General features: G+C 41.2%; 1 protein-coding gene across 5 annotated transcripts in view; it reads left to right on the plus strand.

Moving 5' to 3' along the window:
- The window catches only part of ubr4 (ubiquitin protein ligase E3 component n-recognin 4), a 258,399-nt gene that overhangs the window by 120,063 nt on the left and 113,158 nt on the right, over window positions 1-25,178 (plus strand). For all 5 annotated transcript variants that reach the window (XM_062965592.1, XM_062965588.1, XM_062965591.1 and 2 more), the window contains 11 exons: window positions 5,175-5,238; window positions 6,023-6,157; window positions 7,252-7,426; window positions 7,540-7,683; window positions 7,784-7,905; window positions 11,485-11,596; window positions 12,782-12,912; window positions 14,880-15,057; window positions 17,379-17,483; window positions 20,516-20,653; window positions 21,664-21,838. In XM_062965592.1, the coding sequence (XP_062821662.1) occupies window positions 5,175-5,238; window positions 6,023-6,157; window positions 7,252-7,426; window positions 7,540-7,683; window positions 7,784-7,905; window positions 11,485-11,596; window positions 12,782-12,912; window positions 14,880-15,057; window positions 17,379-17,483; window positions 20,516-20,653; window positions 21,664-21,838 (1,479 nt within the window). The remainder of the gene's footprint in view (window positions 1-5,174; window positions 5,239-6,022; window positions 6,158-7,251; window positions 7,427-7,539; window positions 7,684-7,783; window positions 7,906-11,484; window positions 11,597-12,781; window positions 12,913-14,879; window positions 15,058-17,378; window positions 17,484-20,515; window positions 20,654-21,663; window positions 21,839-25,178) is intronic.

Consider the following 25,178-nt stretch of genomic DNA (forward strand, 5'->3'; position numbering starts at 1 on the left):
AAATCTGATAATTTGTATTTTATAGGCAGTGTGGAAGAGGCCTAAGTGAGGCCTAACTCTGCCTGTCCCCTGGGTGAGTGGGTTGCTAGACCAAGTGGGCGGAGCTTAGCCTTGTAACTGGCAGCAATTGGATAAAAACAATTATTCCTCTCCCTCTAATTAGGACTTTATTTTTCTTTTCTTTTTGTTGTATCCACCTAGAGGCGTGGATGATGGGTTGTGTTGTCAATTTTCGAGGTTGTGGGGTGTTTAGTTTTGTTGTTTTGGCGGTCACCAGGATTACATACATATATATATATATATATATATATATATATATATATATATATATGAAAAAATAGAAGAAAAAAATCCCCCCCAAAAATAAAAATAAAAAATATAAAAACTATATAAAAGGAAATCACACTTTCAAACCAGGAACAGAACATGTTTTTCAAGTGTTGTTACATAGTGTGAAATAACCGTCTGCCTGTATCCTTGCACCGTGGCTTTCTCCCTGCTTCTTGGCTTTCCCTTATTGAACCCTGAGCCTCATGCTGTTTTGGGACATTTTTGGATACTTTAAAGTGGGAAATTTGGGCAAAATGGATAAAGCTTCTATTATTATTATTATTATTATTATTACTATTATTATGGCTTCCCTTTGGGGCTGCGTGAATGGGGATTTTAACATATGTGTGTTGTGGATTTGGATTTGCATTGGTCTTTATTAATGCAGCGAGCCGCTTTGCATCTCAATCAAAGGTAAAACAGGAAGATGATGATGATGATGATGATGATGGACTGGCATATCTTGTTTGGTCTCAAACATGGTTGCCCCGCCATGCGCCTGTGCATGCGTTTATCTGGCTGTGCCTTGGAGAATATGAATGGGTCTTTCCCAGCTTTGGGGTGGATAAATCGCATAGGCAGAGCCAGATACAGGCCGTCCCTGAGTTACAAACATGGCTAAGACAACAAGAAATCTCACTTTTTTGGGGGGAAGGGAAGATTCCTGGAAGAGTTATTCCTATTGCGGAGAAGAGATGTTGGATGTTTATTTGATTATATTATTATATTATAACCGCTGCCACCAGTGTAAAGGTGTTTATAATGCGGCCACCAAGATGTAAAGATATAGCCACTACCTACTTAGAGAGGAGACGTTTTAAATTTTGTTTTTCTTCTTCTTGTTTGTTTTTTATGGTAATATATATGACAGAAGCTGAGATGTTTAAAAGAACAATAACACGTTTATTCTGGCACAAAGCTTAATGGTTACAGTAACTTTCTCTTTAGAGGCACTTTGGTTAACAGTTGCAAGGCTAGAATGAGGTGTTTCAAACTTCTTTCTTTACTGCTCTAAACTGCAGTCACCCTGTGAATTACAATCACAGATTATCTGTTCCTCATCAGGAGACAGACTACCTTAAAATAAGTCACTAAACTTATTTTAAACTGACTCAAAATAAGCAATTGAGTCTCTCTGATCCCTTCAACTGAGGATCAGTCTTCCCTGTACCTCATCAGGGCACAGACTGCTTCTTTTTCAAACTTGCACTTCTCCACCAAAACTTGGCTCCGCCCCCTTCTCCATGGCAACCAACTCATGAGTGCAGAGTAACTGAAATATTGACCCTTTTAAAACGCAATTAAACATAACATCTGTAAACTAAAAAATGCACACTTCGTTACACCTATCCTATCTCATTTGTTGTCGATCCACTCCTTTGTGCTTCACACAAATTTGCCATAATATACAATCCTGTGCTTTGTCTAGTCGAAGGCTTTCATGGCCGGAATCACTGGGTTGCTGTGATTTTTCCAGGCTGTATGGCCATGTTCCAGAAGCAGTCTCTCCTGACGTTTCGCAGGATTTTCAAAAATCATTGAATCTGAAACCACGTAGATTGTATTTCAGGGGTCCAAAAATACAACCTTCAATGTTTGAATGACGTTAAACAGCTTTAAAGTCATGGGTCACGAAGCAAGACCCTATTTTTTTCCCCAAAATTTATTTATTTGTTTGCCCCAATTATACCCCGCCTTTCTCACCCCGAAGAGGACGTAGGGTGGCTTACACATAGCACAATTCGATACCCCCAAACCCATATAAAATTAAAGCTTAAAATTTAAAACATAAAAATTTAAACATCACAACAGTTAAAAATCACGCCACCCACAAAATCATGGTCTAAAGCCATTCCGAGGTCATGGTTTGGATGCCTGGGTTAAACGGTGGCGCAAATGTGTACAAATTGATGGTGACTATTTATTTATTTATTCATTTATTTACAGTATTTATATCCCGCCCTTCTTTCTCACCCCAAAGAGGACTCAGGGCGGATTACAATGAATACATATATGGCAAACATTCAATGCCAACAGACAAACAACATACAGTATAGACAGACACAGAGGCATTTAACATTTTTCCAGCTTCACGATTCCGGCCACAGGGGGAGCTGTTGCTTCACCGTCCACTACTGGCTGTACTTCCTCATTCCTTTCCTCTTGTTTTGCTGGCAGTTTTATGATGTTGTAAATTAATTAAATTAGCCTCCCTGCATAAAGCGTACCTAAATTTCCCTACTTGACAGATGCAACTGTCTTTCGGGGCTGCATAGGTCAACAGCAAGCCGGGCTATTTAATGGTCGGGGGCTTAACCCGACCCAGGCTTCGAACTCATGACCTCTTGGTCAGTAGTGATTTATTTCAACTAGTTACTAGCCAGCTGTGCCACATGTTGAACAGTGGTTTTGTGTAGAGGACAGTTCGGGCTAGGATCTGTAGCAACTTCTGCTGTTATAGGTTCATGCATAACGTTTTTATGACACAGGAGGCAAAACTTTTCGACCCACCCACGTGTGTATGTGTGTATAGCTGGAGTTACCCTTAAAAAGGGCCCTGTTCTGATTTACAAACAAGTTCAACTTGAGAACAAACCTACCAACCGATTTTGTTCATAACTCAGGGATGGCCTGTATAAGATTTACCTTTTGGAGGGAAAGAAGTGCTTCCCTTTGCTTTCCTTGATCCTATGTTGTGTTTTAGCCAGGCATGGGTAAACTTGGGCCCTCCGGGTGTTTTGGACTTCCAGCTTTCCTAACAGCCTCAGGACCCTTCCTTTAATTACTGTATATACTCGAGTATAAGCCTAGTTTTTCAGCCCTTTTTTAAAGACTGAAAACCCCCCCTCGGCTTATACTCGGGTGAGGGTCCTGGTTGGCTTATATTTGGGTCAGCTTATACTCGAGAATATATGGTACATTTATTATTTTTCCCTATTATTATTGGTATTATTACATTTGTTATTTTTCTCTATTATTGTTACTACTATTACATTTATTTCACTCTATTTTTATTATTATTATTACAGGCTTATACTGGAGTATAGGCTTATACTGGAGTATATACAGTATAATTAATATTATTAAATTGTATTATTATCAGTATTATATCGTAATACATTATAATATTATCAATACAGTAGAGTCTCACTTATCCAACATAAACAGGCTGGCAGAAGCTTGGATAAGCGAATATCTTGGATAATAAGGAGGGATTAAGGAAAAGCCTATTAAACATCAAATTAGGTTATGATTTTACAAATTAAGCACCAAAACATCATGTTAGACAACAAATTTGGCAGAAAAAGTAGTTCAATACTCAGTAATCTTATGTTGTAACTACTATATTTATGAATTTAGCACCAAAATATCATAATATATTGAAAACATTGACTACAAAAATGGCTTGGATAATCCAGAACCTTGGATAAACGAGTGTTGGATAAGTGAGACTCTACCGTATTGAGGAATTGGTGGTAGTTAAGGTAAAGGTGCCAGCCTGTTTATGTTGGATAAGTGTGACTCTACTGTATATTTATAATCTTATATTATCTGCTTAGAACTGGATTATATGAGGCCCCTTCTACACAGCTGTATAAAATGCACACTGAAGTGGATTATATGGCAGTGTGGAGTCACGATAATGCATTTCAAAGCAGATAATATAAGATTACAAATGGGTTATATAGCTGTGTGGAAGGGCCTTGAGTCTACACTGCCATATAATCCAGTTCAAATCTGATAATGTGTATTTTATAGGTAGTGTGGAAGAGGCCTAAGTGAGGCCTAACTCTGCCTGTCCCCTGGGCTGAGTGGGTTGCTAGGAGACCAAGTGGGCGGAGCTTAGCCTTCTAACTGGCAGCGATTGGATAAAAACAATTATTGCTCTCCCTCTAATTAGGACTTTTATTTTTCTTTTCTTTTTGTTGTATGAACGTAGAGGCATGGATGAGGGGTTGTGCTGCCAAGTTTGGTGTTTCTGGGATGTGTAGTTTTGTTGTTTTGTCCTAGGCCGAAATTTCATTACCCTTTTATATATATAGATGCACTAGGACACCAGGGATGATGAGAATGTGGCCATGTTATATAATGTCATGCTTGCAGCTATTATTTGAGAGGCGTGGATGAGGGGTTGTGCTGTCAGTTTTCGAGGTTGTGGGGTGCTTAGTTTTGTTGTTTTGTCCGCTGCCGTGATTCCATCACTCTTTTGTATATATAGAAGGAAGGGGCCTGAGGCTGTGAGGAATGGCGGGAGTTGGAGTCCAAAGTACGAAAACCATAGCCTGACCAGGAGGCCATGAGATCATACCTTTCACACCTGGCCTTCCTTTTTCCCCTCGGCTTAAGTGGCCGAGAGGCAAAGTTTGCCCATGCCTGGTTTAAACGGTTCGGAAGTTTCTCTCTTTGTGCAGAGTTTTGTAGGGAAGGCGGGCCGGGAGAGTGACCTCCTTCAGTCAGAGCCGAAGCCGCTTTGCCGCCCACCCTTTGATCTCCGGGGATGAGGGGCTGCCAAATCCCGGCTTGATCCCTCCTGCGGGCTGCGGCTTGATCCGCTCTCGTCTTATTCTTTGCCGGGAACGGGGGTCCGACGCCTCCCCTCTCAGCGGTGGATTTGCTTCCCGGGAGAAGTTCCTCTGAGCGCCAGCCAGGATTCTCTCTCGCTCGTCGGGTCGGAGCACAATGCGGGAGAGAGGCTCACGCAGGGCCCGCGGCCATCCTCGCGCTTTGATTCCTTTTCTTGGGCTTGGCACCCCTCCGCCGATCTCTCTAAGTCGGATATCCTCCTGCCTCCTTTGCTAACTTCTTCTCCTTCTTCTTGTTCTCGTTGCCTTCTCTTCCTCCAGGCTAGTCGTGAGTTCTTTAGAAGCGCTGGAAAGCTGCTTTGCCGTCGGAGCAGTCAACGAGAAGGCAAGTAACGCTCCTTGAGGTTTTGGGGACATCTTTTGAAGGCGGGAGAGAAAAGAGGGATCAGGAGCCGCCTTTGAAGCCCTGCCCCGATCCCCGAAAGGGGGGATTGAGCCCATCCCTTGGGAGCTCGGAAGGGAAAGGCTTTAGGCCAATGATGGGAAAGCTTTGGCGCTTGGTGTGTCAAAAGCAGGCGTCCTCAAACTTTTAAAGCAGAGGGCCGGTCCACAATCCTTCAGACTGTTGAGGGGCCGAATTATCATTTGGGGGAAAAAACCGAACAAATTCCTATGCACACTGCACATATCTTACTTGTAGTGCAAAACAACAACGATAACAATGAAAGACCAATACAATATTTAAAAATGAAAATAATTTTAACCAACATATACCTATCAGGATTTCAATGGAAAGTGTGGGCCTGCTACTGGCCAATGAGATAGTCAGGTTAATTAGGATTGTTGTTGTTGGTGTGTGTCTTCAAGTCTTGTCAGACTTTGGGCGAGCCGAAGTCCAAAATTATTTATTTATTCATTTACTACATTTATATCCCACCCTTCTCACCCCGAAGGGAACTCAGAGCAGCTGTATGTACATACAATATATTATATTATTAACATAGCACAATATTAGCATTATACTATATTGTTCTATACCACTATACTGTAATATTATATGTAATATATAACATATAATTAATATTATTATATGATATAACACATGGGGATGCCCCGTGCCCAGAGGTACCGGCCGTATATGATCAACATTCCCTCTTTGTGTCCTGCAGGAGAAGAGCAAGGCGGCCACTCAGGACCTGGCCACGCTGCTCCTGTCCACGCCGGCCCCCTCCAGTGTCCAGCAGCAGACCAAGAGCCTCCTGGCCAGCCTCCACGCCAGCCGCTCGGCCTACCACAACCACAAGGTACACTACAGGAGGGCAGATTCTGGGTATGGGCTTCCGTTTACGTCTCTGGTGGGAGATGTCTCTGTCCCCGGCTGGGCAGAGGTCATTTCTAAATTATTATTGGAAATGAAAGCTATGGACTTGTCAACATCAGAAGAGGAATTTTCCAGGGAGATTCATTGTCCCCTCTGCTTTTTATTATTGCCATGATCCCTCTGTCAACAATCTTACAAAAAACAAATCTCGGCTATCAAACATCTAAGAAATCTCACAAAATTTCGCATCTGACGTACATGGATGACTTGAAGCTGTATGGGAAAATGGAAACTGTCTCTGACCAACACTGTCTGAATTTTTAGCACTGATATCAGCATGGAGTTTGGTTTGGACAAATGTTCGACAGTGGCATTGAAGAAGGGAAAAATCATTGAAATGAGGGCATAAATATGCCTAATGGCCAAACAATAGAGTGTCACCAGGCAGAGGCCTTGTTTGCTGTGTCATACAATAATAATAATAAGAATAAGAATAATAATAATAATACATCACACAGTCCTAGACACTTGGGAAGTGTTTGACTTGTGATTTTGTGATACGAAATCCAGCATATCTATCTTGTTTGTTGTGTCATACTTATAATAATAATAATAATAATAATAATAATAATAATAATAATAATAATAATAATAATAATAATAATAAATCACACAGTCCTAGACACTTGGGAAGTGTTTGACTTGTGATTTTGTGATACGAAATCCAGCATATCTATCTTGTTTGCTGTGTCATACTAATAATAATAATAATAATAATAATAATAATAATAATAATAATAATACATCACACAGTCCTAGACACTTGGTAAGTGTTTGACTTGTGATTTTGTGATACGAAATCCAGCATATCTATCTTGTTTGCTGTGTCATAGTAATAATAATAATAATAATAATAATAATAATAATAATACATCACATAGTCCTAGACACTTGGGAAGTGTTCGACTTGTGATTTTGTGATACGAAATCCAGCATATCTATCTTGTTTGCTGTGTCATACTAATAATAATAATAATAATAATAATAATAATACTAATAATAATGGCTTCTCCCCAGGACCAGGCCCTGCTGAGCAAAGCCATCCAGTACCTGACGGCCTCCAGCAAGGAAGGCAAGGACCTGGACCCGGAGGTCTTCCAGCGGCTGGTCATCACGGCCCGCTCCATCGCCATCATGCGGCCCAACAACCTGGTCCACTTCACCGAGGCCAAGCTGCCCCCGGCGGATGCAGGTGAGGCCGGAGAGCTCTGTTTTGTTCTCCGTTCCTTCCTCCACCCCGGGGGCCGGCTCTGCTCCTGTCGGGGCTCCAGGGCTTCCCGTAACCTGGCCTTTCTCACCTTCCAGAAGGCAGCAGTGACGAGGGTCTCGAGGGCCCGAAGAGCGTGGACGGCGAGGGCTGCAGCTTCATCACCCAGTTGGTCAACCATTTCTGGAAGCTGCACGCCTCCAAGCCCAAGAACGCCTTCCTGGCGCCAGCCTGTTTGCCAGGTACAAGGCTCTCAAAAAATTCCAAAAAAAAAAATTCTCAAAAAAGGATCTGTGTTCTATTTGGATCAATGTATGACCCCTAAGCTTTCTCCTCTCTCAGGCCTGACCCACGTCGAAGCCACCGTCAATGCTCTGGTGGACATCATCCACGGATATTGCACCTGCGAACTGGATTGCATTAACACGGCCTCCAAGATTTACATGCAGATGCTCCTCTGCCCGGTACGTTGGCCATGTTATTATTATTATTATTACTGTATATACTCAAGTATAAGCCCAGTTTTTCAGCCCTATTTTAGGGCTGAAAAAGCCCACCTCAGCTTATACTCAGGTGAGAGTCCTGGTTGGCTTATATTTGGATCAGCTTATACTTGAGAATATATGGTACATTTATTATTTTTCTCTATTATTATTGGTATTATTACATTTATTATTTTTCTCTATTATTGTTGCTACTATTACATTTATTTTACTCTATTATTATTATTATTATTTTACTCTATTTATTACTACATGTATATGGTACATTTATTATTTTTCTCTATTATTATTGGTACTGTATTATTACATTTGTTATTTTACTCTATTAGTTATTATTACATTTATTATTATTGTTACCATTACATTTATTTTACTCTATTTTTATTGTTATTAATATGTTTATTATTTCACTCTGATCTTATTGTTATTACATTTATTATTTTACTCTAGTTATTATTACGTTTATTATTTTACTCTATTTATTATTACATTTATTATTTTACTCTATTATTATTAAAAGGAAACGTAATCACATTGACATGGAAGAAGATGAGAATAATGATTTAATCAGAATTGGACAGTCTTAAATTACAGTGTCATGTAAACATTCAAAAACATTTAACCCACTGATGCCTCAATGAATGTAATTTTATTGGTATCTATTTTTATTTCTGAAATTTACCACCCTCGGCTTATACTGGAGTCAATGTTTTCCCAGTTTTTTTGTGGTGGAATTAGTTGCCTCAACTTATATTCGGGTCGGCTTATACTCGAGTATATACAGTACTTTATTTCCCCACAACAAAGTTCTCATATTAATTTTTGCTCCAAAAGATGCATTAGGACTTATTTCCGAGGGATGTCTTACTCTTTTTTCATGTGCAACAATCTACATTTATTAAACTACATCAGAGTGTATCAAATTGTGCTACTCCAGATATTTTGGACTTCAACTCCCACAATTTGTAACGGCTAGGATTTCTGGGAGTTGAAGTCCAACACACCTGGAGGAGCACAGTTTGAGAAACTGGGATGTACCTTATATACTCGAGTATAAGCCAAGTTGTTCAGACCTTTTTTAGGACTGAAAAAGCCCACCTCGGCTTATATTCAAGTGAGGGTCCTGGCTGGCTTATATTTGGGTCGGCTTATACTCAGTTATATAGGGTACATTTATTATTTTTCTCTAATATCATTGGTATTATTACATTTGTTATTTTATTAATTATTATTACATTTATTATTGTTACCATTACATTTATTTTACTCAATTTTTATTATTACAGTAGAGTCTCACTTATCCAACGGGCTGGCAGAACATTGGATAAGTGAATATGTTGGATAATAACGAGGGATTAAGGAAAAGCCTATTAAATGTCAAATTACCTTATGATTTTACAAATTAAGCACCAAAACATAATGTTTTACAACGAATTGACAGAAAAATCAGTTCAAGACACGGTAACGTTATGTAGTAATTACTGTATTTATGAATTGAGCACAAAAACATCATAATGTATTGAAAACACTGACTACAAAAACATTGACTACTAAAGGGCAGACTGTGTTGGATAATACAGAAAGTTGAATAAGTGAAGGTTGGATAAGCGAGACTCTACTGTAGTATGTCAGTAATATTATTTATTTACTTTTAATTATATATTATAGTTATCGTTATTTTATAATTCAGGATGTCAATCATGTGTTGCAACAGTAAATAATACTGTAGATAATAATAATAATACTGTATACAGTAAATTATCTCCCTCTGGGGAGATGGTGGTGGGGTACAAAAATATAATAATAATAATAATAATAATAATAATAATAATAATAATTATTATTATTATTATTATTATTATTATTATTAAATGTTTTCCCCTGGCTGGTGATCTTAACTGGGGCTTATTTTTGGGGTAGGAGGGGTTATATGCTAGGGCTTATTTTCCAGTTAGGTCTTAATTTGTACGAAATAAGTATGTTGTTGTTGTTGTTGGTCTTTTTTTGTACAAAACAAGTATATTGTTGTTGTTGTTGTTGTTATTTGATTGACTTGGTCACTAGAAATGATGAGATGTGGTCTGCAACTTACTGTTAGATAGGAGTGTGTAAAAGAAATTGGTGAAAAAAATCTGTTTCTGATTTGAAAGTGTCATTTCCTGTTTAATTGTGCAGTGTGCTTACTTTGAAGTAGTTGTTCTACTCCAGAAACTTCGTTTATTGTGTCTGCCACAAACTAGGTTGAATTGATGTGTTGTCTTAGGCTTTCATGGCCGGGATCACAGCGTTGTTGTATGTTTTCTGGGCTGTATGGCCATTGTCCAGAAGCATTCTCTCCTGACGTTTCACCCACATCTATGGCAGGCATCCTCAGAGGTTGTGAGGTATCATACAACAACTCTGTGATCCCGGCCATGAAAGTCTTCGACAAGTGCTAGAAATTATATTCCTTCCGCCCAGCAACGTATTTGGGGATTTCTATATAGGAAAATTATATATTTTTCTGACTCTCTGGCAGCGACGTCAACAAAAGGCCTCTCTGGCTCTCTTTTCCACTCAGTGCACTTTGCCCAGCTCATTTTATGTTTTTACTGCTATGTTTCTCAAGTGTTTTATAATGATTGTGATTTTTAATGCCTTTTAAATTTATTTGTGTGTTTTTGTATTCGATATTATTGTATGTTGGTTTTATATCTGTAAGCCGCCCCGAGTCCCTCTGGGGAGATGGTGGCGGGGTACAAAAATAAAATTATTATTATTATTATTATTATTATTATTATTATTGTGTTTACAAATTGTGGTTCGGGGGGCCTTCAAATACCCTAATTAATCTATCCTTCACTCCCTCCCTACGGAGACCTAATCTGATATCTCAGGAAAACTCCCCATCAGCTGAAGGCCGATTCCCAAGAGAAATATACCTCACAACCTCTGGGGATGCCTGCCATAGATGTGGGCGAAATATCAGGAGAGAATACTTCTGGAACATGGCCACACAGCCCGGAAAATATACAACAACCCTAAGCTGAATTGGTTGAGAATCCATGAGTATTCATTGAAAAACTAGAGAAAATGTGCTGCAGGATGTCCCGTACGGACAAAGTTCTTGCTGTTTAATCAACGTTTTCCATGTTTTTATGATAGAACCAATGAGGAGATGACATTTAGGAACAAAAACCGTGTTACATAATGTTATTGTTATTATATTTGATGGATTAGGACACCAGGAATGATGAGAACGTCGTCTTCAGTTTCCTGTTAGTCATTCCCATCATTATGGCCACTGAAGGATCTAGATCAGTGGTTCTCAACCTGGGGTCCCCAGATGTGTTGACCTTCAACTCCCAGCTGGTAAACTGGTTGTGATTTCTGGGAGTTGTAGGTCAAAACACCTGGGGACCCACAGGTTGAGAACCACTGATCTAGATGTTTCTGGCAGGCTTGGTCCTTGACTTTGGAGTGTTCTTCAGCAACAAGGTCTCGTGCCATTTGGGACAACAACTCCAACCCTTGACCCAGCTGTGATGTTTCTCCTTCTAGGACCCTGCGGTCAGCTTCTCCTGCAAACAGGCCCTGATCCGGGTGCTGAGGCCCAGGAACAAGCGGAGGCACGTGACCCTGCCTTCTTCGCCCCGGAGCAACACCCCCATGGGTAAACCGTCTTCGCTTTGGAGTTTTCTAGTCTAGTTCACATTCACAGGCTGCACCTTGCCCTTCACTTGTCTCCACTGAGACATATTTATTTATTGACTACATTTATATCCCGCTCTTCTCACCCCGAAGGGGACTCAGAGCGGCTTACAAATCAAATGAACGTACAGTATTATTATCATCATAGCACAATATAAGCATTAAATTACTATATTGTACTATATCATTATATGGTAATATTATTAGTAATATTACATTTAATATATAATATATAATTAATATTATTATATTGTATTATTAGTAGTACAGCAGAGTCTCACTTATCCAAGCTAAACGGGCCAGCAGAAGCTTGGATAAGCGAATATCTTGGGATTATAAAGAGGGATTAAGGAAAAGCCTATTAAACATCAAATTAGGTTATGATTTTACAAATTGAGCACCAAAACATCATGTTATACAACTAATTTGACAGAAAAAGCAGTTCAGTTCGCAGTAATGTTATGTTGTAATTATTGTATTTACGAATTTAGCACCAAAATAGCATGATATATTGAAAACATTGACTACAAAAATGGCTTGGATAATCCAGAAGCTTGGATAAGCGAAGCTTGGATAAGTGGGACTCTATTGTATAATATTGTCTTCCATTATAATATTATTAATACTATATGGATGATGATGATGATGATGATGATGATAATAATAGAGTCCTAGAGTTGGAAGAGACCCCCAAAGGCTATCCAGTCCAATCCTCTTCTGCCAGGCAGGAAGACACAATCAAAGCTCACCCAACAGATGGTCATCCAGCCTCTGCTTAATAATAATAATAATAATAATAACAACAACAACAAATCCAGCATGTTTATCTTGTTTGCTGTGTCATACAATAAAATAATATCTTAGAATTAGAAGAGACCCCAAAGGATCCAGTCCAATCCTCTTCTGCCTGGCAGGAAGACACAATCAAAGCCCACCCAACAGATGGTCATCCATCATATGTATCCATCCATACATATCCCTTTGGCCATTGTCTGTCTGTCCCGATAGGCAATCTGGGTTGTTGAGAGGAGGGATGAGGGAAGGGAGGAGAAAGGTGAAGCATAAAGAGAAGAGAACCTGGGTGGGTTCCACCTCTCTGTGTCCCAGAAAGGCACCACCCTCACAATGAGGCCTCGTTTTGTTCCAGGAGACAAGGACGATTACGACGACGACGACGCGGATGACAAAATGCAGGGCTCCGGGATCCCCAACGGTGAGGACATCCGGCAAGAGAGCCAGGAGCAGAGCGAGGTGGACCACGGGGACTTCGAGATGGTGGTGAGCACCCCGGGCCTCCCCCGAGAGGGATCGTAATTTTGTCAATGTCTGTTGTTTCCAAATGCCGGCTGAGATCTTTTGGCATGGCACCCAGTGTGCCCATCACCACCGGGACCCCCTGCACTGGTTTCTGCCAGAGTCTTTGCAGTTCAATCTTGAGGTCCTGAGAGCGGCTGAGTTTTTCCTGTTGTTTTTCGTCAATGCGACTGTCACCTGGGATGGCGACATCAATGATCCAAACCTTTTTCTTTTCCACAACTGTGATGTCTGGTGTGTTGTGTTCCAGAACTTTGTCAGTTTGGATTCGGAAGTCCCACAGTATCTTTGCATACTCATTTTCCAATACTTTTGCAGGTTTGTGATCCCACCAGTTCTTTGCTGCTGGGAGGTGGTACTTGAGGCATAAGTTCCAATGAATCATTTGGGCCACAGAGTTGTGCCTCTGTTTGTAGTCTGTCTGTGTGATTTTCTTACAGCAGCTGAGGAGATGATCCATGGTTTCGTCAGTTTCCTTGCACAGTCTGCATTTTGGGTCTTGGTGATTTTTCGATCTTGGCCTGAATTGCCTTTGTCCTGATGTCTTGCTCCTGGGCTGCAAGGATCAGGCCTTCTGTCTCCTTCTTCAGGGTCCCATTCGTGAGCCAGAGCCAGGTCTTCTCCTTATCAGCTTTTCCTTCCATTTTGTCAAGGAACTTTCCATGCAATGTTTTGTTGTGCCAGCTGTCAGCTCTAGTTTGTAGTGCGGTTTTCTTGTACTGGTTTTTTGTCTGCTGTACTTTGAGGAGTTTCTGATTTTTGACTTCAATCAAAGCAGGTTCTTCACTTTGCTTGACATCTTCTGCCAGGGCATGTTCTTCTTCTTTGACGGCTTGTTTTACTTGTAAGAGTCCTCTGCCCCCTGATCTTCTAGGCAGATATAGCCGGTCAACATCACTGCGAGGGTGCAGTGAATGATGAACGGTCATGAGTTTTCTTGTTTTTCTGTCCAAATTGTCCAGTTCCATCTGTGTCCAGTTTATGATGCCAGCAGTATATCTTATGACAGGTATGGCCCAGGTGTTTATGGCCTTGATGGTGTTGCCTCCATTGAGCTTGCTTTGGAGAATTTTTCTGACCCTTTGTGTGTATTCTTTGCTGACCACAGTCTTCACATGTTCATGCTTGATGTTGTCCAGCTGTAAGATGCCCAGATATTTATAGGCCTCTGGCTGGTGACCCTTTATTGTTTGGCCATTAGGCATATTTATGCCCTCACTTTCAATGATTTTTCCCTTCTTCAATGCCACTGTCGAACATTTGTCCAAGCCAAACTCCATGCTGATATCAGTGCTAAAAATTCGGACAGTGTTAGTCAGAGACTGGATTTCAGTTTCCGTTTTTCCATACAGCTTCAGGTCATCCATGTACATCAGATGCGAAATTTTGTGAGAATTCTTAGATGTTTGATAGTCGAGATTTGTTTTTTTGTAAGATTGTTGACAGAGGGATCATGGCAATAATGAAAAGCAGAGGATTTATTATTATTATTATTATTATTATTATTATTAAGCAGAGGCTGGTTCACCATCTGTCGGTTGATTATGCTTTTCCTGCCTGGCAGAAGGGGGTGGACTGCATGCCCTTTGGGGTCCCTTCCAACTTTAGGATTGTATTATTATTCTTTTTTTAATTTAATTTTTTATTGGAGGATTGTATTATTATTCTTAATCAGAAACTGCATGGCTGTCTATCAGGTGGGCTTTGATTGTATTTTCCTGCCTGACAGAAGGAGGTTGGACTAGATGCCCTTTGGGGTCCCTTCCAACTGTAGGAAGTTGTTGTTGTTATTTGATACCAACTTGCAACTCTAAATTTCTGTGCTTACCTTGCAAGCTAAACATGTGTCAGTTGTGTGACGAGTCCGTTGTGTGATGCTGGAGCAGCCTCAGAAGCCATTGCCATTGTGTCTCCTTCCTCCCGTTTTCCAGTCGGAATCGATGGTGCTGGAGACGGCGGAGAACGTGAACAACGGGAACCCCTCTCCGCTGGAGGCGCTGCTGGCCGGGGCCGAGGGCTTCCCCCCGATGCTGGACATCCCGCCGGACGCCGACGACGAGACCATGGTGGAGCTGGCCATCGCCCTCAGCCTCCAGCAGGACCAGCAAGGTGAGACACTCGGGCCTCTTTCGCACTCGTATCTGCATCCAGGGCTATGCTCTGGTCGGGTTTAGAACGATAACAACAGCACTAATAGTAACAACACTGTATAACATGATTTTTGTTCCTGAGTTACAAATGTCACTTCCTAATTGGATCTCTCATAACAACATGGGAAAAGTTAACTGCACAAACTTACAATATAGACAGACACAGAGGCATTTAACATTTTTCCATCTTCACGATTCCGGCCACAGGGGGAGCTGCTGCCTCACCGTCCACTAGTGGCTGTACTTCCTCATTCCTTTCCTCGTGTTTTGCTGGCAGTTTTATGATGTTGTAAATTAGTTAAATTAGCCTCCCGCATAAAGCGTACCTAAATATCCCTACTTGACAGATGCAACTGTCTTTCGGGGCTGCATAAGTCAACAGCAAGCCGGGCTATTTAATGGTCGGGGGCTTAACCCGACCTGGGCTTCGAATTCATCACCTCTTGGTCAGTAGTGATTTATTGCAGCTGGTTACTAGCCAGCTGTGCCACAACCCAGCCCTATTATTAACAAACTATTAATATTAATATGCTATGCTAATTATATATGTGTGTATATACACACAATATATAATTTTAATAAATATATAATAATATAATATATTGTATATACATATAATATTGATAATATTATATTGTAATGCGATATAATACTAATAATACATTATAATATTAATTATATATTGTATACTACATGTAATATTACTAATACAGTATTTGTCCTGATGTCTTGCTCCTGGGCTGCAAGGATCAGGCCTTCTGTCTCCTTCTTCAGGGTCCCATTCGTGAGCCAGAGCCAGGTCTTCTCCTTATCAGCTTTTTCTTCAATTTTGTCAAGGAACTTTCCATGCAATGTTTTGTTGTGACAGCTGTCAGCTCTAGTCTGTAGTGCGGTTTTCTTGTAATTATTATTATTATTATTATTAATTGCCTTTGTTCTGATGGCTTGCTCCTGGGCTGCAAGGATCAGGCCTTCTGTCTCCTTCTTCAGGGTCCCATTCGTGAGCCAGAGCCAGGTCTTCTATTATTATTATTATTATTATTTGCCTTTGTCCTGATGTCTTGCTCCTGGGCTGCAAGGATCAGGCCTTCTGTCTCCTTCTTCAGGGTCCCATTCGTGAGCCAGAGCCAGGTCTTCTATTATTATTATTATTATTATTATTATTATTATTATTATTAATTGCCTTTGTCCTGATGTCTTGCTCCTGGGCTGCAAGGATCAGGCCTTCTGTCTCCTTCTTCAGGGTCCCATTCGTGAGCCAGAGCCAGGTCTTCTCCTTCTCAGCTTTTCCTTCAATTTTGTCAAGGAACTTTCCATGCAATGTTTTGTTGTGCCAGCTGTCAGCTCTAGTTTGTAGTGCGGTTTTCTTGTACTGGTTTTTATTATTATTATTATTATTATTATTATTATTATTATTATTATTATTATTATTATTATTGGACTAGTTGGCCCGTGCAGTCTCTTCCAACTCTATTATTCTATGATTGCAATAATAGATAGTTAAAGAAAGTTACCAAACTTTGGTAGAGGAGTCTCTTATGTTGACTCTCGTGTCTTTCTGGAAGAGAGAGGCCTTTTGATGCTTCCTTCTCAAACCAAAAGCAGTGAAAGGCTTTTGGGAGGAAGCAGGAAGTGACCTTTGCATGGAGATAAGGAAGCAAAGCATCTTGAGTCGCATAAAAGCTATGAAACAGGTGAAAACAAAGCAGCACATGTTACCAGGTGAGAGTATAGCGGAATCAGTATCGTCCAGTTAACACCATGTGCAAAAGACTCAGACCAGACAGAGGAATTTAAAATGAACAAAGGAACTTTACTCTTGCTTGTTGAGTTGAAATCAAATAAACAGTTCTGCAATCTTACAATGTCCATGTAGTTGCATAAGATCAATAACCAATCAATCAGCATTCAATATATACAGCATAGCATATTCAAAACTACTACTTGACCGTAGCTAAAGAGCCCTCTCTTTTTCTGTGCTCTCTCTCCAAGCTCAAATTCCAACTGACAATCTCAGCCACCTGCCATCAAACAGATACATTGTTTTAGGCGTGGCTTTGCCTCTGCAGAGCTGAGCTCTTTTGCAGAGTTCCCTTTGCAAACCAACTTTGCAAGGATTTCTTTACACACACACATAGCAATTTGGCGCAATAGCACAGGGTGTCTTTTTTCCGTAATGGTTCTGTGTGTTTCTTCCGACAAGAAGCACCTCTTGGAGGGTGGTATTTGGAAGACGGGGCAGAGGGACTGATGTCTCTGTCTTCTTCCCTTTCTGTCCAGGGAGCAGCAGCAGTGCGCTGGGCTTGCAAAGCCTGGGCCTCTCGGGCCAAGCCCCCAGCTCTTCCTCTCTGGACGCTGGGACCTTGTCGGACACCACGGCATCAGGTAATCCAGGGATCGCTTCCTCCGATGGTTTCTGTCAGAGTCTTTGAAGTTCAATCGTGAGGTCCGGATAGCGGCTGAGTTTTTCCTGTTGTTTTTCATCAATGCGACTGTCACCTGGGATGGCGACATCAATGATCCAAACCTTTTTCTTTTCCACAATTGTGATGTCTGGTGTGATGTGTTCCAGAACTTTGTCAGTCTGGATTCGGAAGTCCCGCAATATCTTTGCGTGCTCATTTTCCAATACTTTTGCTGGTTTGTGATCCCACCAGTTCTTTGCTGCTGGGAGGTGGGACTTGAGGCATAAGTTCCAATGGATCGTTTGGGCCACAGAGTTGTGCCTCTGTTTGTAGTCTGTCTGTGCGATTTTCTTACAGCAGCTGAGGATATGATCAATGGTTTCGTCAGCTTCCTCGCACAGACTGCATTTTGGGTCATCAGCTGATTTTTCAATCTTAGCCTTAATTGCATTTATAAAGTATATTATTGACACAACTACGTCGTATGACACAGCAAACAAAATAGACATGCTGGATTTCGTATCACAAAATCACAAGTCGAACACTTCCCAAGTGTCTAGGACTGTGTGATGCATTTATAAAGATTATTATTATTATTATTATTATTATTATTATTATTACTTTTACACAAAAACATACAGATTCTATGTCATTCCATTGGATACACAAACAAAGGAGATTCTGCATCTACTCTGCATTCACACTTACACATACACCAGCAGTCTGTCACAATTTTGGAATATTAGAAGGTCTCTTATATAGCAATTTTCTTGCTAATGCTGTTCCAAAAAGTCGAAGAAGCTGTAAATGAGTGACAAGTTGCTTTCCAGCCTGAAACATCCTGGCTGTCCATCAATTCCTGGCAGATGTTGACTTTTCTTCTTGAAGTGATAATTGGTTTTCCTTCTTAAGGAGCCTTGTATTTTCCTATGTAAACATGTTGTTTTCCACCAAGAGTTAATAAATTAATCCTTTGAGTTGCTGCGAATTCCGGGCTATCTGGCCATGTTCCAGAAGCATTCTCTTCTGACGTTTCACCCACATCTGTGACAGGTCATCCTCAGAGGTTGTGAGATCTGTTGGAAACTAGGGAAGTGGGGTCTATATACAGTAGAGTCTCACTTATCCAACATAAACGGGCTGGCAGAACGTTGGATAAGCGAATATGTTGGAGAATAAGGAGGCATTAAGGAAAAGCCTATTAAACATCAAATTAGGTTATGATTTTACAAATTAAGCACCAAAACATCATGTTAGACAACAAATTTGACAGAAAAAGTAGTTCAATACACAGTAATGCTATGTAGTAATTATTGTATTTACGAATTTAGCACCAATATATCACGATATATTGAAAACATTGACTACAAAAATGCGTTGGATAATCCAGAATGTTGGATAAGCGAGTGTTGGATAAGTGAGACTCTACTGTATTTTACTATGTAAACATGTTGTTTTCCACCAAGAGTTAATAAATTAATCGTTTGAGTTGCTGTGACTTCTGGGCTATCTGACCATGGTCCAGAAGCAGTCTCTTCTGACGTTTCACCCACATCTGTGACAGGTCATCCTCAGAGGTTGTGAGATCTGTTGGAAACTAGGGGAGTGGGGTCTATATATCTGTGGAATGACATTCATGGTTGGAAGAAGAACTCTTGTCTTTTTGAGGAAAGTGTGAATGTCGCCATTGGCCACCTTGATTAGCACTGAATAGCTTTGCAGCCTCAAAGCCTGGCTGCTGGTGATTATGAAGACCAAAATCCACTGCTTGTGGTGATATGAATATAATCAAACAAACTCAATGTATATCCAAAAATCTCAATGTATATCCAAAAAAAGGACTGTCCCAATCTCATATAAGTAGAAAACAGTGGTTCTTCTCTTGAAGTATAAGGACAAGTTTTTCATGTGAGTAAATGTCCTGTTCTTTATTATATGAGTAGACTCCAGTTTCCATATAACAGGAGTCTTCATCAGGCGGTTGGGTCTACAAATAATACACATCATAAATATATACTTGCAAACCCCTTAGGATCCACCTACTCAGAAAACTGATGGTGAATTTCTCACTTTAAAAGTTGAACCTTTTATGTTTATTTAAGTAAGTAGTGCCTGAACATACTTTGCTGTAATCTTTTTGTAAACTTTCTTTACAAATTGCTGGTTTGCAAGAGAAGAACTGCTGATTTCTCCTATATGCGATTGGGACAGTCCTTTTTTTGGATAGACATTGAGATTTTTGGATATACATTGAGTTTGTGTTATTATATATTCATATTACCACAAGCAGTGGATTTCGGTCTTCATAGTTTAGGGGAACTCAAGCTTTGCTTGCTGGTGATTATTCCACAGATATATAAGCCTCACTTGCCTTGTTTCCAACAGCCCTCGCAACCTCTGAGGATTCCTTCCATAGATGTGGGTGAAACGTCAGGAGAGAATGCTTCTGGAACATGGCCAGACAGCCTGGAAAACTCACGGCAACTCAGATGATTAATTTATTAACTCTTGGTGGAAAACAACATGTTTTCATAGTAAAATACAAGGCAACCAATTATCACTTCAAGAAGAAAAGTCAACATCTGCCAGGAATTGATGGACAGCCAGGATGTTTCAGGCTGGAAAGCAACTTGTCACTCATTTACAGCTTCTTCAACTTTTTGGAACAGCATTAGCAAGAAAATTGCTATATAAGAGACCTTCTAATATTCCAAAATTTTCATAGTAAAATACAAGGCAACCAATTATCACTTCAAGAAGAAAAGTCAACATCTGCCAGGAATTGATGGAGAGCTTCTGCAACATGGTCAGACAGCCTGGAAAACTCACAGCAACCCAGAAAATGAGGGATCTTTTGAGGGGGAATAATCAATGTGTTTTGATAAGTGAAACATCTGATGGTGTTTGGATGGTCAAGAGTGCTGTCGTTGGTCAATTCTTCTCGGAGGCTTTTGTGTTTGAGTCGCTCCAAGGCGGTGTTTTTACTTGTAACAGCCCTCCTTACTCTCTTAGCTCCAGCCTCCGACGACGAGGGCAGCACCGCCGCCACCGACGGCTCCACCCTGCGCACCTCTCCGGCCGACCACGGCGGCAGCGTGGGCTCCGAGAGCGGCGGCAGCGCCGTGGACTCCGTGGCCGGGGAACACAGCGGTACGGCCCGGGGCCCAGGCGGGTTGGATCCAGTCCCACCTCGGGGTTGTCTTCCCATCGGAAGCCTCCCGCTTGGGATTCTGAAGCAACAAGTGGCTCCGGAAACCCCACAAAGAGGATGATTGATTTCAAGGCTCCGTCCTTGCCCTTTGCTTCAGAATCCCAGGACATTGAGGAAGGCTTCGCATGGCTTGCTTAACTGAGTAGCTTTGGTATATACTTGCCTCTTCTATATTATAATACTAGCTTGGGTACCCAGCAGTGCCTGGGTTATTTGAAAAAGTCAATTTTTAACTACAAAAGGCATAAGGTTGTGGGTGAACTGCAACTCACATCATGCCAGGTGAACCTCAAGAAACTCCATCAGTACTTAAATTTACAGCATTTATATTTATTTACAGCATTTATATTCCGCCCTTCTTTCTCACCCCGAAGGAGACTCAGGGCGGATCACATTACACATATAGGCAAACATTCAATGCCTTTTAACATAGAACAAAGACAAGACAAACAGGCTCCGAGCAGCCTTGAACTCATGACCTCCTGGTCAGAGTGATTCATTGCAGTTAATTGCAGCTGGCTTGCTCTCCCGCCTGCGCTACAGCCCGCCAAGTCTGTTATGTTGGGCAAGTTTGCTCTGGATGCATCTTCAGAAGATGAAGATCAACCCTGATCTTCAGTAGGGTTCGGCGTGCGCTCTGGCTGTAGGTGAACTACAACTCCCCCAAATCAAGGTGAATTTTCCTCAAAGACCTCCAGTATTTTTTGCTGGTCATGGGGGCTCTGTGTGCCAAGTTTGGTTCAATGCCATCTTTGGTGGAGTTCTGAGTGCTCATTGATTGCAGGGGAACTATACATCCCAGTCTCCACAAGTCTTAAAAAAATGTTACACTCCTAAAATGTCCTTGTTCTGTCTTACAAACAAATTCAAAGCAGCAGAACCTCTCTTGTTTGTAACTTGGAGATGGCCTGTAATCCTGACTGTTTTGTCTCTTTGGCTTCCCTTCCAGTCTCCGGCCGCAGCAGCGCCTACGGGGACACGGCCGCAGAGGGCCACCCGGCCGGACCGGGCAGCGTGAGCTCCAGCACCGGGGCCATCAGCACCACCACCGGGCAGCAGGAGGGCGAGGGCTCCGAGGGCGAGGGAGACGCAGAGGCCGAGGGAGACGTCCACGCCAGCAACAGGTACGAGCGGCTCCCTTCCCGCCTGTATTGCCGACTCCTGACTCACCAGTGAAAGCTTTGGCCAGTAATTCCTGTATTTATGAATTTAGCACCAAAACATTGCAACATCTACTACAAAAACAATGACTGCCTTGGATAATACAGAACCTTGGATGAGTGAAGCTTGGATAAGTGAGACTCTACTGTAATAATAATAGTAATAATAATAATACTTTATTTCTATCCTGCGACCATCTTCCAAAAGGGATCCGGGGTGGCTTACAAAGCATTTGTAATCCAATATCCAATAGCAATTTATTACGGTCTATGACCAGAATATATGGAAATGGGCACAGGTGCTCGAAAAGGAGAATCGCAGTTCCCATAAAAGTCAGATAAAAGAACAAGTTAAAAACATGCTATAATAAAAACAAATGAAAAGCTGACTATTAGCAGGGTCAGCTAATAGTAAATATTGGTCCACTAAGAGGCTCTGGAGGGGGATAGAGGGAGCATTTGCAGTCTTTCAGTTATAACAGATTGCTCTGGCTACAGGCCCTGTGGGGTCAGTCATCGTCCGTCTGATGGAAATTTCTGCCGCACAGAACCTGGCGACACTATAGGTTATTGCAGAACAGGAGTCAGAGCAGCAGAGAGGTGTAGTATCTTTCAGAGCGGCCTGGATGTTTTAAAAGCCAAGGAGTGATGAAATTGATTCTAATATCTCTATAAAACATACACTGGAGGAGCACATGCTTTTGTAATGTAACAATACACAAAAGGAAAGGTTTCCCCTGACAAAGGGATGGAGGGCTACCGCCTCAGGAAGAAATGAGATTTTGGTTAGACAATGCATAAGAAATGGCTCGGGGTGGGAGGGGGGGATACACAGTGGTGAAGAAATATAGATAGACAAATGTTAACGATGTAGTATGATACATTAAATATCTGCTATGTGATAAAAGTAATTATTGTATGAAAAATATTTAAAAATTTTTAAAAAAGAAAAAAAAGTTTTCAAACTGCTAGGTTGGCAGAAGTAACAATACATAATAAATAATAAATAATAGATACATCAATATCAAAGTAAAGCATAAATCTGATCATATCCCCAATCCCTTTGGGAGGCCAGATTTGCAGCCATTTATTTATTTATAGTATTTGCAGTATATATATATATAGAGCACGTATATGGCAAACATTCAGTGTCAATTATAACAGTGACCAAGCCAGATCACAGATAGAGATATATATAGGCTTTCCCATCTTTCGGCACCTTTGGAGGCTGTTCTCCTTTTCGTCCATTGGTGGGTGCTGTCACTCCATCTCCCTACCAAAGTGCATTCTTTGTTTGTAAACTTACTCCTACACGCCAAGCCTAAATACCTCCCCACTTTAATGCGGTTCCTATTTATCTACTCACATTTGTTTTCCAACTGCTAGGTAGGCAGAAGCTGGGCTAAAGGTCAGGAGTTCACCCTGAGCTGGGCTTTGAACTCTCAAGATTTATTGCACGTTGGTGATTAACCTACTGTACTGAACCCAGGCCCTAGGGTTTCTACCAGGATTTTGTTGTGGTCCAAGCTGGAGATCCTTAATGGTTTCTTATGCAAACGCTCGTTGGGCTCGTCCCTGCTTCGCTTTTGAAATCAGCCACAATGAGGCCTGTCTGGGTTAGGAGAGCAGTGGTCCCAGGTGTGGACAGGTAAGGCCCCTTCCCCGGGCCCCTTCTAATGTTGTGCTCTTTATAAGATATAAATCATAAATTATATAGACCTTGTGAAAATAGACATGTCAAAGCACCCCAAGGTATGCGGTATTCTAAGTTACAAACAAGGAATTGCCTTTTTCCCAGATGTAGTAGTAAACATACCTACTTACATGTTTGCAGTATCAGTATGCTGCTGTGGATACCGCATACCTTGGGGTGCTTTGACATGTCTATTTTCACAAGGTCTATATAATTTATGATTTATATCTTATAAAGAGCACAACATTAGACAAATTTCCTTTTATTTTTATTTCTGTTAAGAATTGAGAATACCTGATGCAGAGCCATCAATAAAGAAATAATAAAGCATTTGCCGCTTACCAGAAGAAGGGTTACCGAAACTGGGATAAAACCCGGGATCCAGTTGTAAACGGCTACTGGGATAAAACCCGGGAACCAGTTGTAAACGGCTACTGGGATAAAACCCGGGAACCAGTTGTAAATGGCTACTGGGATAAAACCCGGGAACCAGTTGTAAACGGCTACTGGGATAAAACCCGGGAACCAGTTGTAAACGGCTACTGGGATAAAACCCGGGAACCAGTTCTAAACGGCTACTGGGATAAAACCCGGGATCCAGTTGTAAACGGCTACTGGGATAAAACCCGGGAACCAGTTGTAAACGGCTACTGGGATAAAACCCGGGAACCAGTTGTAAACGGCTACTGGGATAAAACCCGGGAACCAGTTGTAAACGGCTACTGGGATAAAACCCGGGAACCAGTTCTAAACGGCTACTGGGATAAAACCCGGGAACCAGTTCTAAACGGCTACTGGGATGAAACCCGGGATCCAGTTGTAAACGGCTACTGGGATAAAACCCGGGAACCAGTTGTAAACGGCTACTGGGATAAAACCCGGGAACCAGTTGTAAACGGCTACTGGGATAAAACCCGGGAACCAGTTCTAAACGGCTACTGGGATAAAACCCGGGAACCAGTTGTAAACGGCTACTGGGATAAAACCCGGGAACCAATTCTAAACGGCTACTGGGATAAAACCCGGGAACCAGTTCTAAACGGCTACTGGGATGAAACCCAGGAACCAGTTGTAAACGGCTACTGGGATAAAATCCGGGAACCAGTTGTAAACGGCTACTGGGATGAAACCCGGGAACCAGTTGTAAACAACCTACTCAGGATCTACATCAGCATTGACTCTGCCTCCTTGGCTTTACTATTGATCCAAAACCTGTGGAGTCCTGAGGAATCCTTCCAGAACTGCGGAGACTCTGAATCGGTTTGCCTTTAAGCCAATCGAATCCTTTGAGGACTGCAGAGACTTATATCATTTTGTTTGATTTATAATACTGAGTTAGATACTTTTGGGTTATATACCTTAGGACTGAGCCTTGATTCTGTGAATGGAATATGTATATCAGGGGTCCCCAAACTAAGGCCCGGGGCCCGGATGCGGCCCTCCAAGGTCATTTACCTGGCCCCCGCCCTCCATTTTATAATATAATATTTTTATATCAGTTTTAATAATATAATATATTATATATACATATAATATTGATAAAATATTATAATGTTATACAATATAATACGAATAATAATACCATTTAATAATATTAAATTATATGTTATA

Source organism: Anolis carolinensis, unplaced genomic scaffold, assembly GCF_035594765.1.
Source record: "Anolis carolinensis isolate JA03-04 unplaced genomic scaffold, rAnoCar3.1.pri scaffold_15, whole genome shotgun sequence".
Classification (NCBI taxonomy): Eukaryota; Metazoa; Chordata; class Lepidosauria; order Squamata; family Dactyloidae; genus Anolis; species Anolis carolinensis.